The sequence below is a fragment of the Budorcas taxicolor genome, chromosome 10 (assembly GCF_023091745.1).
Source record: "Budorcas taxicolor isolate Tak-1 chromosome 10, Takin1.1, whole genome shotgun sequence".
NCBI classification, from domain to species: domain Eukaryota; kingdom Metazoa; phylum Chordata; class Mammalia; order Artiodactyla; family Bovidae; genus Budorcas; species Budorcas taxicolor.
The window spans coordinates 59,371,662-59,390,600 of NC_068919.1; the positions used below are offsets into that span (position 1 = coordinate 59,371,662).

General features: G+C 37.3%; 1 protein-coding gene across 1 annotated transcript in view; it reads right to left on the reverse strand.

Moving 5' to 3' along the window:
* GALK2 (galactokinase 2) overlaps positions 1-18,676 on the reverse strand; it is a 136,098-nt gene extending 117,422 nt beyond the window's left edge. Inside the window, exons 1-3 of the mRNA XM_052646205.1 lie at positions 18,549-18,676; positions 4,534-4,622; positions 1,043-1,166 (exon numbers count right to left, since the gene is read on the reverse strand). Of these exons, the coding sequence (XP_052502165.1) occupies positions 1,043-1,166; positions 4,534-4,622; positions 18,549-18,601 (266 nt within the window). The 5' untranslated portion in view covers positions 18,602-18,676. The remainder of the gene's footprint in view (positions 1-1,042; positions 1,167-4,533; positions 4,623-18,548) is intronic.
* Between the last annotated feature and the right edge of the window lie 263 nt (positions 18,677-18,939).

Sequence of the window (18,939 nt, forward strand, 5' to 3'; positions counted from 1 at the left end):
GTATAATTCATAATATCTTAAAACTTATCTTCAATACTGTACAAGCATTTAATAAAATCCAATAATCATTAAGTGACTTTTTTAATCTTAGTAAACCAAGAATTAAAAAAACAACAACAGGGAATTCCCTGGTGGTCCAGTTGTTAGGACTTGGCACTTTCACTGCCAGGGCCAGGGTTTTAATCCCTGGTCGGGAACTAAGATTCCACAAGTCACGTAGTAGAGCCAAAACAGTAACAACAACAACAAAAATATGCCCTTAACTTGATAAAGCATATGTACTAGAAACCTATATCTACTGTGTTCCAGACTCTATGTCTGACACTGAGGCTAACAGAGTACTGGAGAGGTAACACCACCTGAAGTCACAGAGCTCACAATCTATGGGAATACCGGCAAGTAAGCAGATAATGATTATACAGCATGGTAAGATGTCATGATAAGAGAATGAGAGGGTGGCCTAGTAATACAAGAAAGGCGTACCACTTGACTTTGCTAGAGATAGTTAAGCTCAACAGATGATACATATCTTCTGGGCAAAGTTATTTTCATCCTTTTTTGACCCAGTATCTAAAATAATGTCAGACACACAATACGTCTTCAGTAAATGTTTCTCAGACTTTCCAGGTGGTTCAGTGGTAAAGAATCCACCTGCCAATGCAGGAGACATAGGTTCAATCCCTGGGTGAAGAAGATCCCCTGGAGAAGGAAATGACAATCCACTCTAGCATTCTTGCCTGGGAAATCCCATGGACAAAGGAGCCTGGCGAGCTACAGTCCATGGGGTAGTAAAGAGTTGGATACAACTTAGTGATTAAACAACAACAACAATAAATATTTCTTAAATGAACAAAATGAAGAAATATTATATTAAATAGAAACAGATTCTTTTGAAGTCAGATACTAATTTTCAATAAATTAAATGACATTATAAATTTGATAGTTCCTAAAGATACCATTTGAGTACAAATACAAAGACACACACGTATACCCATGCACACACCCCACATAAACATACACGGTAGCAATTCTAAATACTCACGGGTACAAGGGATTGGTATTGGCCAGCTGGAGAACATGTGTTTTCACAGGTTCCACAGCTATTAACATATCTTGTTCTACAGCCATAGGAAGAACAGAATATCCACAGTAATCTATATGCTCTCCTAGAATAAAGAGAAAGCATTTTTTAATCATTGCTGGCATATGAAACATGAGAGACTCAAGTAAGTTGACAAATAGGAAAAACTTGACCACTAGCCTGGTTTTAACAGAAAATAAAAATACTAAAGGCAGAAAGTGATTTGATTTTCTTTTTCTCCCTGACGCCTAAACCAGGAACTTTTGCTAGAATAAGTATATTAGTTATTAGTTTCTGCTAATATTTCAACTTCTTTAAATATTCACAAGTTTTTTCCACTTTCTAATTCATAATAATTATATTTGAATATTTATGTTTTGTGACTAGTTATATGGAGCATCAAGAAAAGCAATGACTACTTTCTCTGTTGTTCCTTTGTATTAACTTTTTCAATATGGACAATGAAAACCTTTAGCATCCTCTCTCTTATATTAGTATTATGTGAGTACCACTCTTTTCCTTACTAGCCAATGAATTCACTATGGTGAAGACTTGCTCTATTTATCTTTGTGACCCAATGAAACGCCTAACAAATTATATAGATACTGATTAGTTGTGTTGAATGTGCTAGACATAGCTAGGATAAGGAAGAGGAAGCTAGAAAAAAATATTTAATTTTATATATAACAAGCAAATAGAAAACTATTCTTATCATTTTAATTCCTCTATGAATCATCAGTAGGAAATTTTTGCCTGCTACCCCATAATGTTTCCTCCAAATTACCCATTTAAACTCAAGGTTTTTATCATAATATTAAAAAAAATAACAATTCAAGAAAGATGAGCTAAGCAAGCTCACTTATATTTTCCTGAGACAGGTTTGTCTATCGATTGTTTGTCCTGCATTGGCAGGCAGGTACTTTACCACTAGCGCCACCTGGGAAGCCCTATCTGCTTGCTTCTATGGCGGACATTGATCAACTAAGAAACATAAAATGTACAAAAGACAATTCAACCGCCTGATTACATTTTTAAATAAATATGATTCTACATATTATTTCAGGCAGAAGTCTTTTGTTTCTACACTGATGTGTTCTTTAAAATAAGAAAATTAGGATTGTTTTTTTAATGAATTGACAATGATGAGTGAACAATTCAAATGACAATTCAAAGTTGTCTTTCTCTCCAACTTCCTTCAAAGCTACAATGTAGAACAGTGGTTCACAAATAGAAAATGCATATTTAAATAAGTAGAATTCTAGGGAGGTACCAGATTTTGTTGGGAATCCTACAGTGTGAATGACAGCCTTCTGAGAATGAAGACTCCTCCCTTTGCAAAAACTAATGGAACCCATCCTGGAGAACTGTTGGCAAGTAAGGAAAAAAACAGTGATTACATTTTGGACACTTTAACAGAAAATGTAATAATTCTTTTAATTAAGATTGAAATTCATTTCATCCCAAGAACTAATTAAATAACTATCTTAGAACATAATCCCCCTCCTTTTTTAAAAATGAGATAGCATTCATTGAGTAAGAATTACTTACTCAGGAAAATTGTTACTCCCCAAACTAAGTGAAACTTGGCTCTCCTCTGAGGATACTGATGCTTTGCAATTCTCGCTCAGTAGCACAGAGTTGGTGATAACCTCCTCCCACTCTGCTGTTTCCAAGACTTTTTCCTGTCCTGTGATTTGGAGATTCAAAGCACATTTTCTCGTCTCCATCACATTCATCTCTGACTATCTTAGACATCTGCTCCTCTCTGAAGACCTTTGCATCTCATTCCACCCTCTCCATCCCAATCTTGTAAAACAACCCAGTCCAAGGCCCAAGCTTCATAATCCCTTGACCTCTGGAGAACTTGACCTCCTCTCTGCTTCAGCTATCTTACTTCCATGGTCTTGACAAATCCAGTAATGACCATAGAACTCCTTATCACCTAGAACTTATCTACCTATGGATTTTTGTTCCAAATATCACATTCTTTACTAAAACTTTCCAACATGCCATTTCTCTTACTCAGTTTATCCTACTTAACCTGTTTTTCAGATTCAGTTCTTTGCCCTCTCTAGCCTATAGGCTCCCTCTTACCTTTATTTTTCTACCTAGCATATTTTCCAGGGTTCATTACTTCACCTACCCCTTCTGACAGTATTAGCAACTTCTTGATGTCATTGTCATTCTCTGTAACCTCCGTCCAAAACAAAACCCTAAAGCTAGATCAAATGTAGGCAACTTGGACTAGCTGAGAGGCAGTGGGGAAATGAACAAATCTGCAGATTGTTATTGCTACAATTCCATGGTCTCCAGCTCTAACCAGATCTCACTGTTACAAAGCAAACTTTTTCTTTTTTTCCAGTTATCTCCCTCTCCCATCCTTGACAAAGCTGTTTCAAACTTTCTGCCATCTCTTTAAACGTCCAACACCTCCAACCTTCCCCCAAAAGGACTCCCTCAACCTTCTATACCAAAATTATACATTTATTTACATCAACCTGCATCCTTTTTTTCCCCACCTTCTGTTTAGAAAGACTCAAAGTGGCCCTCTTCCTATGCTGTAGATACCAACCCTTCTTGCCCTCTTGAGAATCCTTCTCTATCTCTTCTTTTCTCAGATATCTTTGATCTCTTTCTCTCCACTGACTTTACTCAATTCCCCTTTTCTACCTCATTTAACCATGTTCAAATATCTCATATTTTTAAAATCCTCCATGTTTGCTTGAAAATCAGCTTTCCTGAGTTAATAATTGAAGCTACATTTCGGGTACATGGGAGTTCGTTATACTAGTTCAACTAACTTTTTTGTATGCTTATAAAAGAATCCACCTGCAATGTGGGAGACATGGGTTCGATCCCTGGGTTGGGAAGATCCCCTGGAGAAAGGAAAGGCTACTGACTCCAGTATTCTGGCCTGGAAAATTCCATGGACACAGTCTATGGAGTCATTAAGAGTTGGACACGACTGAACGACTTTCACTTTCACTTTCCAGTATAGAAAGTTTTCTTTTTAATCCTCCTTTGATTTGGAATTTTCTCAGTTCTCTTGATAAAACATATTCATTCTCCAGGCCACCACATTTTTAAAAGCAAGGGATTATTGGGCTTCCCTGTAGTCTTCTAATGCAATGAATAAATGTAAAACCATCAAAATTATTCACTGTAGTCAAAAAACTTAACCTGCAACACAGAAAAATCTTTCTACCTCTCATGAAAATAATGTGAACAACCAGGTTTCAACAAACTTCTGAATTTTAAAAATGAATGGACAAAACTAACATCAATAAATGAATTGGGAAGGATGAAAATATAATATTTTCTTATGAAAAAGCTTAACTTGCCATAGTAGATACATGTGAAACATTCTATTTTTCCAGTTCTCCTGATATATTAACAAAAATTTGGATCTTATCAAAGGAGGGAAAAATTAAGAAAAAGAACTTTCTAAATACCTATTATATTGACTCTTCCTGGTGCTCGAACATAAAACTTGGGAATGGATCCAAACTTAGAATTAAACATCTCTTTTAGCTTCAGCAATCTGAAAACAAGAGTAGCATATTTCAAAATATCCAGATAATAGAAAAACCTGTGATACACACACACACACACACAAACACCACACACATATTTCATATACATCACCACTATTATCTTTAAAAATAATGAAAGCAAGCTATTTTACTGACACTTCTTTGAAAATCCCTGGATGAAACAATACTGTAACCCCCTAAGTGACATAGGAGTATAGCTAAGCACACAGAAGAGTAAAAAATTTAATATAGACATACACAAAGAAAAAACTTCTTTCCTTTAATTATGAAGAATATAACTTCCTGTATAATTTCTAAATAATATCCAGAGAAGACTCTCTTTATACTAAAAAATGTAGCATGGAGTAGTGTATCAGTTTCCTAGGGCTGCCACAATAAAGTTTCACAAACTGGATGACTTAAGACAACAGAAATTTATTGTCTCTGAGTTCTAGAGACCAGCAGTCCAAAATCAGAGTTTGGCATCACCTCTGAAAACCTCTGAAACCTAGAGGGGAAAATCCTTCCCTGCCTCTTTTTAGTTTTTGATGGTGACCATCAGTGCAGCTGCGTCACTCCAGTGTCTGCTTATGTTATCACATGTAATTCCCTCTGTGTATCTCTATCTGTGACTGCTTTTCATTCCTATAAGGCCATCAGACTTACTGGATATGTGTGTGTGTGTGTGTGTGTGTGTGTGTGTGTGTGTGCACGAGTGTTAGTTGCTCAGTAATGTCCAACTATTTGCAACCTCATGGACCATAGCCTGCCAGGCTCCTCTGTCCATGGAATTTTCCAGGAAAGAGTACTGGAGGGGTAGCCATTCCCTTCTCCAGGGGATCTTCCTGACCCAGGGATTGAACCTGGGTCTTCTGATTTTCAATTCAATATGACTTCATCTTAACTTGATTACATAAGTAAAGATGCTAGTTCAAATAAGGTCACATTCTGAGGTTCCAGGTAGCCATGAATTAAGAGGGATGCTATTCAACCTAGTACGGTCAAATGAAAACTAAACTGGATATCACATCAGGAGACTACAATGGGGCTTCTACATCAATGCTAAAGTTTGGAAAATCATTTTCCCTTGGATCCTCATCTGTAAGATTAGAAAATTTGAACTAGATATTCCTTATAGGTCCCTTCCAGATCAAAAATGCTTATATTTAATAATTTTATACTGTTAAATCATCTCAAGTCACTTCTATGAAGACCTACTACTGTTTGTAGTCCCACAATACATTGTATCTGAGTAATAACAGCAAGACAGTAAATATCTAATAGACTTACCATATTCAAGACATTCATTAATTAAATAATTGATCTTAAAAATCAGCTAGTTACAATAAACAAAATCATACCAAAAAAAATTAACAAAAGAGGAAATTTATTATAATGATAAAAAGATACACTGAATATTCTTGGAAGTTATTCAAGATGACCTCCTAGAACTGGGACAGCCATCAGAAACTCTATTTACTGATGGGTGGGGCTGTGTTTCCTCCCTGTTGATTGTTTGGTCTGGAGCCTGCAGGCTGTTGGGTGGGGCTAATGGTTGCCTCTGGGAGAGCTCACCATCAGGGTCCTTGATCTTGCAGTGAGCCACAGCTGCCCCCTGCCTCCAAAGGAGACCCTCCAATACTAGCAGGTAAGTCTGGCCCAGTACCCTATAGAGTCACTGCTTTTTTTCCCCTCTGGGTCCTGGAATGCAAAAGACCCTGTGTGTTCCCTCCAAGAGTAGAGTTTCTGGTTCCTCCAGGCTTGTGGAATTCCTGTGATCAAACCACACTGGCCTTCAAAGGCAGATTCTCTAGGGGTTCCTCTTCCTGTTGCTGGACCTCAAGGCTGGGAAGCCTGACATGGGGCTCATTCTTTCACTTCTGTGGGAGAATTTCTGTGGTATAATTGTTTTCCAGTTTGTGAGGCACCCACCCAGGAGGTATGGCATTAGATTTTATCACAATTATGCCCCTCCATCTTGTTGTGGCTTCTTCATTGTCTTGGATGTAGGGTATTTTTTGGTAGGTTCCAGGATTTTGGGAAATAGCTGTTTAGCAGTTAGTTGTGACTTTGGTGTTCTCATCAGAACGAGTGAGCTCACGTCCTTCTCCACCATCTCGAGCTCTCCTGGGTCATCCAGGAAGCCAGAGCTGATGTTTGTTTGGTTTGTCTGTTTGTTTCTATTTATTTATTTATGTTTGGTTGTTCTGGGTCTTTGCTGCTTTACACAGACTTTCTCTAGTTGCAGCAAGCAGGTGCTACTGTGGGTCGCAGTGTGTAAGCTTCTCATTATGGCAGCAACTCTTGCGGATGACAGGCTCTGGGCGCATGGGCTTCAGTAGCTGCAGCATGCGGACCCAGTGGCTGTGGCTCTTGGGATCTAGAGCATGGGCTCAACAGTTGTGGCACATGGGCTTAGTTGCTCTGCAGCATGTGGAATCTTCCTGGGCCAGGGATCAAACTCGTGTCCCCTGCATTGGCAGGCGGGTTCTTACCCACTGCACCAACAGGGAAGTCCCAGAGCTGATGTTATGGTGGAATTTTCATCAGCATTCTGCATCCATTCAGATGCTAGCTTCTTGTATTTGTCCTACAGAGATGAAGAGTCTTAGTTAGTCGTTTAAACCATCTCCACTACAGATGATCATTCAAGGATATAAAGTCTTGTTCCTTCTCATTGCTTCACTATTCCAGACTTCTATTATTTTCTGTGTGCATAAACTAGACAAACCACTAGCTAAGAAAATGGGGGCTAATAAAACACAAAATAAGTAATGACAAGGATGAGACAACATTAAACAAAAGAAATTTTATAGGTCAAAAGAGGGACTTCCTTGGCGGTCCAGTGGCTAAGACTCTGTACTCCCAATGCAAGGAACAAGGGTTTGATCCCTGGTCAGAGAACTAGATCCTGTGTGCCACAACTAAAGATCCCACATGCTGCAAGTAAAACCTGGCATAGCCAAATAAATAAATAAATAATAAAAAGTACTTTGTAGAAAAGCCAAGTACTCTCTCTTTTGTCACCAACCAAACCACAGCACACCAGCGCCATCTCCTAACCACTGCAAAAACCTCATGCTAGTCTCTTTTCCTTGTTCTCTCAAGCCACTTTTGATCAATTTGGGTGGCCTGCTCCGCCCTCCCCAGAAAATCTCATTATGTGAATAATAAACTTTTCATACCCTCTTCTTCATGTGGTATTACCAGTCTCAATATTCAAACCAAATTCGGGGGTGGGGGTCCATCCTGTTTCTGTGGGATAGCCACAATAGAAATCCTACAGAAAATGGATAATTTCCTAGGGAAATACAATTTATAAAAACAGATCCATTTCCATAGAATAAATAAATTCATCAAGGACCTACCAACACATATGCATTAAGCCCAGATATTTTATAAGAGAATTCTACCCAAGCATGATCATCAGAAAGCCCATATGTTCCACAAGTTGTTCCAGAGCATGGAAAAATAAAGAAAAGTGGTCTAATTCTTGTTATGAAGCAAGTGTAGCATGGATACCTAAACCAGATAAACATAGTCCAAGAAAACGCAACTACAGACTAATGTCACTTTTTAATATTAATGCAAATGTAATTAATAAAAGATTAGTAAGTATAGGCAGCGCATTAAGAAAATAGTTCAAGTGTAATTAACTCCAGGAATGCAAAGTTGAAAATATTAGGATAATCCATTAAAATAATATATCATATTAAATCTAAGAAGAAAAAAATTATAGGACTACTTTCATAGATGCTAAAAAGTCATAAAATTCATTCCCAAAGGTGTTTATCTTTTTTCTTAATTATTTATTTATTTTTGGCTGCACTGGGTCTCCGTTGAAGCTTTCAGGCTTTCTCTAGTTGTGAGGAGCAGGGACCACTCTAATTACGGCTTGTGGGCTTTAGATTGCAGGCTCAGTAGTCGTGGTGCATAAGCTTAGTTACCGCACGACATGTGGAATCTTCCCTGGACCAAGGACTGAATCCAGGTCCCCTGCATTGGCAGGCAGATTCTTAACCACTGGACCACCAGGGAAGTCCCCAAAGGTGTTTATCTTAACGTGATTACATATATCTCAGTCTTGAATCCAAGAGCTAATGAGGAAATTCTAGAGACATTTCCACTAAGATCAAAAATAAGACAAAAATTTCCACTGTCTCCACATCTAATCACATAGTACTGGAGATACAGGTAATGCAATTAGACACTTCAGTCCAGTCATTCAGCCGTGTCCAACTCTTTGTGACCGCATGGACTGCAGCACACTAGGCTTCCCTGTCCATCACCAACTCCTAGAGTTTGCTCAGGCTCATGTCCATCAAGTCAGTGACGCCATCCAACCATCTCATCCTCTGTCGTCCCCTTCTCCTCCTGCCTTCAGTCTTTCCCAGAATCAGGATCTTTTCCAAGCAGTCAGTTCTTCCAATCAAGTGGCCAAAGTACTGGAGTTTCAGCTTCAGCAACAATCCTTCCAATGAATATTCAGGATTGATTTCCTTTAGAATTGACTGGTTGGATCTCCCTGCAGTCCAAGAGACTCTCAAGAGTCTTCTCCAAAACCACAGTTCAAAAGCATCAATTCTTCAACGCTCAGCTTTCTTTATACTCCAACTCTCACATCCATATATGACTACTGGAAAAACCATAGCCTTGACTAGATGGACCTTTGTTCATAAAGTAATGATTCTTCTTTTTAATATGTTGTCTAGGTTGGTCATAGCTTTTCTTCCAAGGAGCAAGAGTCTTTTAATTTCATGGCTGCAGTCACCATCTGCAGTGATTTTGGAGCCCAGAAAATAAAGTCTCTCACTGTTGCATTGTTTCCCCATCTATTTGCCATGAAGTGATGGGACTGGATGCCATGATCTTAGTTTTCTGAATGTTGGGTTTTAAGCCACCTTTTCATTCTCTTCTTTCACTTTCATCAAGAGGCTCTTTAGTTCTTCTGCCATAAGGGTGGTGTCATCTGCATATCTGAGGTTATTGATATTTCTCCCAGCAGTCTTGATTCCAGCTTGTGCCTCATCCAGCCTGGCATTTCTCATGATGTACTCTGCATATAAGTTAAATAAGCAGGGTGACAATATACAGCCTTGATGTACTCCTTTTCCTATTTGGAATAAGTCTGTTGTTCCATGTCCAGTTCTAACTGTTGCTTCCTGACCTGCATACAGATTTCTCAGGAGGCAAGTAAGGTGGTATTCCCATCTCTTGAACAATTTTCTACAGTTTGCTGTAATCTACACAGTCAAAGGTTTTGGTGTAATCAATAAAGCAGATGTTTTTTCTGGAATTCTCTTGCTTTTTCTATGATCCAAAGGATGTTGGCAATTTGATCATTAGACAAGAGAAATAAATTAAAAATCAAAAAAGAAGTAAAACTATCTCTACTTGGAGACAATACAGTGGGAAATCTAGAGAATTCCAGAGAACTAATGCTAAAACCAACTTAAATAATAAAAGAATTCACAAAGACAGCAGAATATAGAATAAATATCCAAATATGAATACCCTTCCTATGCAAAAACAATCACCAGTTAGTACTACAATAGTAGAGAATACCTTATTCACAGCAACAAGAAAACACTAAGTATTTAGGAATAAACTTAACAAGAAATATGTAAAATTTATTTAAGAAAAGCCTTAAACACTCTTGAAAGAGATAAAATAGTTTCAAAGAAATGGAAAGACATCCCTTGTTCTTGGATAAAATGACCCAACATCATAAGGATATTTATTCCCAAGTTAACTTATAAATTTAATGCAATCCTCCCAAAAAATACCAACGAGCTTTTCTTATAGAGATAGACAAATTGATATAAAAATTCAAACTAATTTGAAAATTTGTGGAAAACTAATATGCAGAAACAGTGGAGAAAACATTTTAAAAAAGAAACACTATCAGGAAGGAGTAGCCCTACCAAACATTAAAACATACTATAAAGCTTCTGTAATGAAAACAGTGAAGCTTCAATACATATAGAGACAAGCAGACTTCACCAGAATAAAAGGTTCAGAGATAGATGCAAGTACATATAGAAATCTAGTCTATGAGGAAACTGGCATCTCAAATCAAGATGCAAAGTAATAAACAATGCTAGTACAACTGGTAAAATTTTTGGAAAAGATAAAATTAGGTCCATCTCTTACACAAGAATAAACTCCAAGTGGATCAGGCACTAGGAAGAAATGCAAGTGAATTTCGGTATAACTCAACAAAGAGAAAAGTTTCTCTAACTATGACTCAAAATTCTGAGGCAACTTTTAAACTAACAGATTTGACTACAAAAGATTTTTAGAAACATTTACATGGCAGAAAATGTCATAATCAAAATCAAAAGAAAACTAGCAAACTAAGAGAATACATTTACAGCATATGTTACAGATATATTCTTTATATTTTTTACAAAAACTCTGAAACCATAACAGTCCTAGAACAGAACATAGGCAGGATATTCTTTGACATAAATCATAGCAATATTTTTTTGAATTTGTCTCTTAAGGCAAAAGAAATAATAGTAAAAATAAATAAATAATATCTAATTAAACTTAAATGCTTTTGCACAGCAAAATAAATTATCAACAAAATGAAAAAACAACCTACTCAATGGGAGAAAATATTTGCAAATGAAATGACCAATAAAGGGTTAATATCCCACATACATAAACAGCTAATACAACTATATATCAAATGATAGTCCAATTAGAAAATCAGCAGAAAACCTGAATATATATTTTTTTCAAAAAAACACACACAGATGGCCACCAGGCACATGAAAAGATTGTCAACATCACTAGTCATCAGAGAAATGCAAATCAAAACCACAGTGAGATAACACCTCACCCCTATCAGAATGGCTATCGTCCAAAAGACACAAATGTTAGCAAGGATGTGGAGTAAACGGAATCACTGTACACTGTTGGTAGGAATGTAATTTGGCACAGCCACTATGGGAAAAAGTATGTAGGCTCCTCAAAGAAACTAAAAATACAACTACCACATAATCCAGAAATTTCACTGCTGGGTATATATCCAAACAAAATGAAAACACTAATTCAAAGAGATACATGTACTCCCAATGTTCATAACAGCATTATTTACAATAACCAACATACAGAAAAAACCAAAATGTCCATTAATAGATGAATATGATGGATATTTATATACATACCCAGTGGAATATTACTCAGAAAAAGAACAAAAATCTGCCTTTTGCAACAATGTGGATAGACCTAGAGAGTATTATGCTTAGTGAAATAAGTCAGAGAAAGACAAATACTCTATGTTATCACTTACATGTGGAATTTAAAAAGTAAAACAAATGAATGTATATAACAAAGCATAAACAGATTCACAGATATAGAGAACAAGTAAGTGATTACCAATGGGGAGAAGGAAGCAAGGAGGAGCAAGATAGGGCCATGGGATTAAGAGACATAAACTACTAAGTATAAAATAGATGAGCAACAAGGATATATTGTACAGCAAAGGGAAATATAGCTGATTATTTAGTAATAACTTTAAATGGAATATAATCTATAAAAATATTGAATCACTATGTTGTACACCTAAAACAAATATAACATTGTAAATCAACTACAATTTTAAAAACTCAAAAACTGAAGTGAAAAATGAACAAAAACCTGATAGAAAAATGTGCGAAAGAACAGAAAATTCATAAATGAACCTTAAGCACATGAAATTAGAGATATGCAAATTAAAACAACACCATGATACTATAAGAGTAGTGAATATTAAAAAGTAACAACACACTCTGTTGGTGAGGTTCTGTGGAAAGAGGTACTGGGTTGGGAATGCAAAGCAGGACAACACATTTGAAGGTGAATTGGGCAAAACTTTGTATCTAACAAAAATACATTGGCACTAAATTTAGCCAACAAGCCTATGTGGAAAATTTACCCTAAAGGTATTCTCCAGCAATATGAAAATACATATTCATGAGATTACTCATTACAGAATTGTTGTAACTGCAAAACACTAGAAACAACCTGCATGTATGCGTGCTAAATTGCTTCTGACAAGTCTGACTCTTTGCAATCCCATGGACTATAGCCCACCACGCTACTCTGTACAAGGAATTGTCCAGGCGAGAACAGTGGAATGAGTTGCCATTTCCTCCTCCAGAGGATCTTCCCTACCCAGGGATCGAACCCTCCTCTCTTACATATCCTGCACTGGCAGGCAGGTTCTTTACCATTAATGCCACCTGGGAAGACAAGGTATGGTCTATTTACAAAATGAAGTAATATGAAACTATTAAAAAAGAATATAGCTTCTAGAAATTTTTATCAAGTGATTGTCATAAAATTTTGTTATAAGTAAGAAGCAAAGTGAAGCACTGAGATGGCTTCTTCCAGTGAGTCAACTCTTCGCATGAGGCGGCCAAAGTACTGGAGAGAGTTGACTCACTGGAAAAGACTCTGATGCTGGGAGCGATTGGGGGCAGGAGGAGAAGGGGATGACAGAGGATGAGATGGCTGGATGGCATCACCGACTCGATGGACTTGAGTTTGGGTAAACTCCGGCAGTTGGTGATGGACAGGGAGGCCTGGCGTGCTGCAATTCATGGGGTCGCAAAGAGTCAGACACAACTAAGCGACTAAAATGAACTGAACTGACCCAAACTGAGGAGTTAAAATTCCCCATCCCTGCTCGACTTTGACAGGATAGAGAAACAGAAAAGAGAAACATACAAAGTAGTTGAAAATAATCCCCTTAACAAGACCCAGAAAAGACTATGTGTTAGTCCTGTAAGACCTTTAAAAAAAATTTTTTTTTCATAAATGGTTCTAATAGAAGTGGTGGAAAGCCTTCCCATCCAATTTTGGGAATAGTATAACCCTTCTACTGACACAAATAGCCCCCAAAAGCAAACTATAGGCTACTCTCACTTGTTAAAATGGTATAAAGAAATCTAAATAAAATACTGGTAAATTTAATCCAACATATATTATTTTATAATATATGTGACCAGAGCTTTTCCCAGGAATATGAAGTAGCACTAGGAACTATGTTGATTGAATGTACTATTCTAACATAATAAAAAGGGAAAAAACTCAATAACTCCATGATCTCAAAATAAGCAGATACATATGTATATATATATATATGTATGTATATATAGGTCTTCCTTGATAGCTCAGTTGGTAAAGAAACTGCCTGCAATGCAGGAGACCCCAGTTCGATTCCTGGGTCGGTAAGAGCCCTTGGAGAAGGGGTAGCTCCATGATCTCAAAATATGCAGATATATATATATATATACACACACACACACACACATATATATACATATGTGTATATATAGGGCTTCCCTGATAGCTCAATTGGTAAGGAATCCACCTGCAATGCAAGAGACCCTGGTTCAATTCCTGGGTTGGGAAGATCCCCTGGAGAAGGGATAGGCTACCCATTCCAGTATTACTGGTCTTCCCTTGTGGTTCAGCTGGTAAAGAATCCACCTGCAATCTGGGAGACGTGGTTCAATCCCTGAATTGGGAAGATCCCCTGGAGAAGGGAAAGGCTACCCACTCCAGTGTAATTCAATAGACATTCTCGAGTTTTTAACAAAAGGTTAAATTTAAAAGAAAATAGCTCTTGACATACTAGAAAAAAAGATAACGTCCTTAATCAAGGCTACTTGCCAGAAATAGCAAACATCACATATTTGATGACAAAAATATTAGAAGCTTTCCCATTAAAATCAAAATCAAGACAAGGATACTATCATTCAACACTGTAACACACTACATAAAATATAAAATGTCTATACAACAAAAACATGAAGTCAAAGGAAAATTGCTAAACTGGGAATAATATACCTAAAACATATAAAACATCATACGGGTTTATTCAAAAATATTTATTCAAAACATACATACATACATAAAGAGTTTCTAAAAACTAACTAGAATCAGACAATCTAATAACATCTTTTTGGGGGGTGGCAGGGCCATTTGGCAGCAACTATTAAATTTTTATTTTATTTTTTGAAACTATCAAAATTTTAAATGTTTATTACCTTTGACCTAGGTTCCATTTTCATGAACAAGCTTAAGGAAAAATAAAAAATGCTTAAGGATAAATATATAAAGATTTTTACTGCAGCAATCCAGCAATATTTGTGAGTGAAAAATTGGAAACTTCAATGTATACTCTAATAATTGAGTGGTTAAATGGACATATTAGTACTATGAAATAGTCATTAAAAAATAAAATATATCTTTATAGAGTGATACATCAGAATCTCTAAGAAATATTAAGTGGAAAAAAGTAAATTAAAAAAATGAAATATGAGTCTACTTATATGAATATAATACAATTTTTATAAAAATGTTAACAATAATATTATAAAAATACAATGATCCCAAAAGGATACAATGATATTACAAGGAAACAAAACAAACCAAACTTCTAAGAAGGGAAGTAAGAATTGGCAGTAAGGATAAGAATCAGATTATAAGAAAAAGAACTGTAGGGTTTTCAGGCTTTACTGACTATACTTTTAAAAACTTCAAATCTTTCATATTAAGAATGTGTTTATACAGCACCGTTAATCATAGAGCCAAAAGGTGGAAGCAACCAAAATGCCCATCAATTGATGAATGGATAAACAAAATGTTATATGTCAATACAATGGAATATTATTCAATCATAAAAAGGAATGACATATTGATAACATGTTACAACATGGTTGAACCTTGAAACATTGTATTAAGTGAAAGAAGCCAGTCACACACTTACATAAAAACATATCTGATTCCATTTATTTGAAAGGTCTAGAATAAGCAAATCTACAGACAAAGAGTATATTAGAATTTGCTTAGGGCTTGCAGGTATCAAGGAAGTGAAAGCTTAACAGATGCAGAGTTCTTTGTGGGGGGTAGGGATGGGAATGTTCTAAGTTTGATTATGGTGATGGTTGCACAATCCTGTGAATATACCAAAAATGATTTAATTGTAAATTCTAAACAATTGAACTATATAGTATATGAATTTTATATCAATAAAGCTGTCACCAAAACGCAATAATAATCTAACAATTTAAAATTTAATCTCATGGGACTTCCCTTGTGGTCTAGTGGTTAAGCATCCACCTTCCAATACTGGGGATGCAGGTTCAATCTCTGATGAGGGAACTGGGATCTCATATACCATGGGGAAACTAAGCCTGTGTACCACAACTAAGACCTGATGTAAGCAAGCATAAAAATAAATAATAAAATAAAAACTTTAAAAAACTAAAAAAAATTTTTTTTAAATAAAACAACCCTAAAGAGAAGGAAAAGAGAAGAGAATGCACAGAAACTTAGATCAGTAGTTCATTTTATCAGGAGTGAATTCAGTTAAATCTAGATAGTACATCTATAAATCGATCTATTTAGAACAGTGGTTCTAAATGCAAAGAAATGCTAAGAATGAAAACTTAGAACAGTGGGATCTGAAGTACAGGAAGCAAGCAAGATTGGAATACAGAAAAATAAATTAGAGTTTCTATTTCTATTTGATTTTTTTTAATGAATAAAAATGAAATTAAGTTTACTAAAATATATGACGTGGTTAACTAGTTCCTTTACTCAGAAGGTCATGTGCCCTGGTGGCTCAGATGCAAAAGCATCTGCCTGCAATGCGGGAAACCCGGGTTCGATCCCTGGGTCAGGAAGATCCCCTGGAGAAGGAAATGGCAACCCACTCTATTTACTCTTGCCTGGAAAATCCCATGGATGGAGAATCCCGGTGGGCTACAGTCCATGGGGTCGCAGAGTTGGACACGACTGAACAACTTCATGTTCTTAAAAAAAGAAAAATGTTTCCTGTGAAGCTGAAAAGGCATTGCCAACTAAAATTGACACCTGCCATCTATCTCTATGAGGATTAAAATGCAAGCTGCTGTGACCACTGACCTTCAACATACCCTGAAAGGAGTTCAGGGTGGAGATCAGGAATGAGGCACTTAATGCTCTGGGGAAAACCGGCAGAACAGGCCTTCAGATAGATATTTTCAGAAGAAGATTTTATGAGTCCAATTCTTGCATCTCCTCATATTTAGAAAAGTATCAACATCCTTCATGGTGACATCTGCTCCTTGTGACTAGCAGTAACCTTCATGAGACTAGCAGCAACTTTCTGCAAAATAATGTTTGCTTGATAGCAAGTAGTCCACTTCACCAAAATCACACACATACTGACCTTCCGTCCTACCTCTTCAGAGCAGTTTCTAAGAGTTATCTGAAATGCTGCCTCCCAGGCTATCGTCCTCATTATGTCCTAAATAAAACTTAACTCACAACTCTCATGTTGTGTGTTTTTCCAGTTGACAGTATCCTGAAGAAAGAGCAGAAGTTCCAAAACAGGACAGTCTGATAATGGGCACTCATGCATGTTTTTCCCTTTCAGCATATTGTAACATATGACCAGTTAGGTGGGTTTGTAGATATATTATCTAGACTTAACTGGACTCACTCCTGATAAAATGAATAAGTGGCTCAAACATTGCTTGAAGTTAATAAATATATTAAGTGGAAAACAAGAAAATGGCAAAGTGCACCGTTACCAGACTACTATATGACCTCTTCTGTAGCTAGCACAGAACATTAAATATGAACAACAAATGTCTGCTGCATAAACAACAGGGCTTCCCAGGTGGTGCCAGTGGTAAAGAGCCCGCTGGACAATGCAGGAGACGTAAGAGACACAGATTGGATCCCTGGGTCAGGAAGATCCCCTGGAGGAGGGCATGGCAATCCACTCCAGTATTCTTGCCTGGAGAATCCAATAGACAGACAAGCCTGGCGGGCTACAGTCCTTGGGGTCGCAAAGAGTCAGACACGACTGAAGCAACTTAGCACACATGCATGCATGGATAAATACTGTAAAGGTCCTTTAAGGCAAGAAACAACTCAAAGGAAATTTAGTAAACAGTTCTTCACTTTTAGTATATGTTACCATCTCCCTTCTCATAGGGTAACTAGAGAAATATCAAGCATTATGACTAAAATGGCATAAAATGGAAACACAAATAATATATGACACTTCTAACTCATCTAAGGCTGTGCTGGTCCTCAGAATCAAAAATTACATATCTTTCTTGTAACTAAAGACCCACTCTTTGATGTTTCAAGGGTGAAAAAGCATTTTCAAGTTTTAGTATGCTGTAATATTGTTAACTGTCACATGACAGTCATAAACCAGGAAGTAGAGAGAACTTTAGGACTTAATTATAGAGAAAAAGGTTAACAGAGAACAAATACCAAAAATTAGAAACAACAAAAGGGGAGCAAAGCCAACCTTAGAAAAGCTATAGAGCTAATACCCAGCAGGTGGAGATTTCTGTCCTATGTCAGAAACAAGTATTTCCATTAGGTATTTGCAAGATGACCACAAATGAAAATATCCCCCAGGTGGTATCACTTAAGCTGATAATTATTCTGTAGCTAGGTACTGGCAGCAGATTAATTCCCTAAATGAAGGTGCATAAGTTCCACTATTTGTTTAAAAGGATGCAGAGACCAAGGGGGTTTTTTGGTTTGGGGGTCATTTTCCTGTTTTTGTTTTGGCTGTATTTTATTGCTTTCAATATTTTAAAAGGAAGACTTTAAAAAGCACTATCAGCTGGCAGGCAAAACAGAGAAGAGGTTCAAAATTAATTTAGGTTTTTCTGCTAAAGCCCAGCAGAAAATGTCCCACCCTTCTGCAAGGGAAAGAAAGATCTGCATGGAGGAAGCAAGACACACACCCCTTGGTAGTGGAACAAGGTTGGAGAGACTTTGCGGCGCGGTCTTACAATCCCAGCCAAGAGACCTTGTATCATCCCAAGGATTCTGTCTGCTCCTGGAAGAGCTGAAAGCCCTGACAGCCTCTACATCTATCCAACCCAAGCGATCCGAAAGCGCGGGCATCTCCTCTCTCCCACCTGGGATGTTCCGCCACCTGGACTCGACGCACGGCGGGGCCCTCCGTAGCCATATTTTGCTAATCCTTCTTTATTCTGCAGTTTCAACCGGCGAAGCAAGACTTCCGAGGTAATCACGGGACATTTGCAGCAGGAGCCCTTTCTTCCGGGAGATACCGGCATTCACCCCGCGGAAATCCTGCCTCTTCGCTGAGGTGGCTGCTTCTAGTCAGCCCCTCCCGTGGCTCCTCCTCCCTGGGCTCTGGGTCTCGGAGCCTTCCCGACAGCTGTCAGGTATTGCGGCCTTGCTGCTCTGAGCCCCTGAGCCCAGCACAGCTAAGGAGGTGTTCTTTCTGCATCCTGAGCATAAGTCTGAGCACAGAATTATAACTTGGCACCTTAGTTTGCTTTT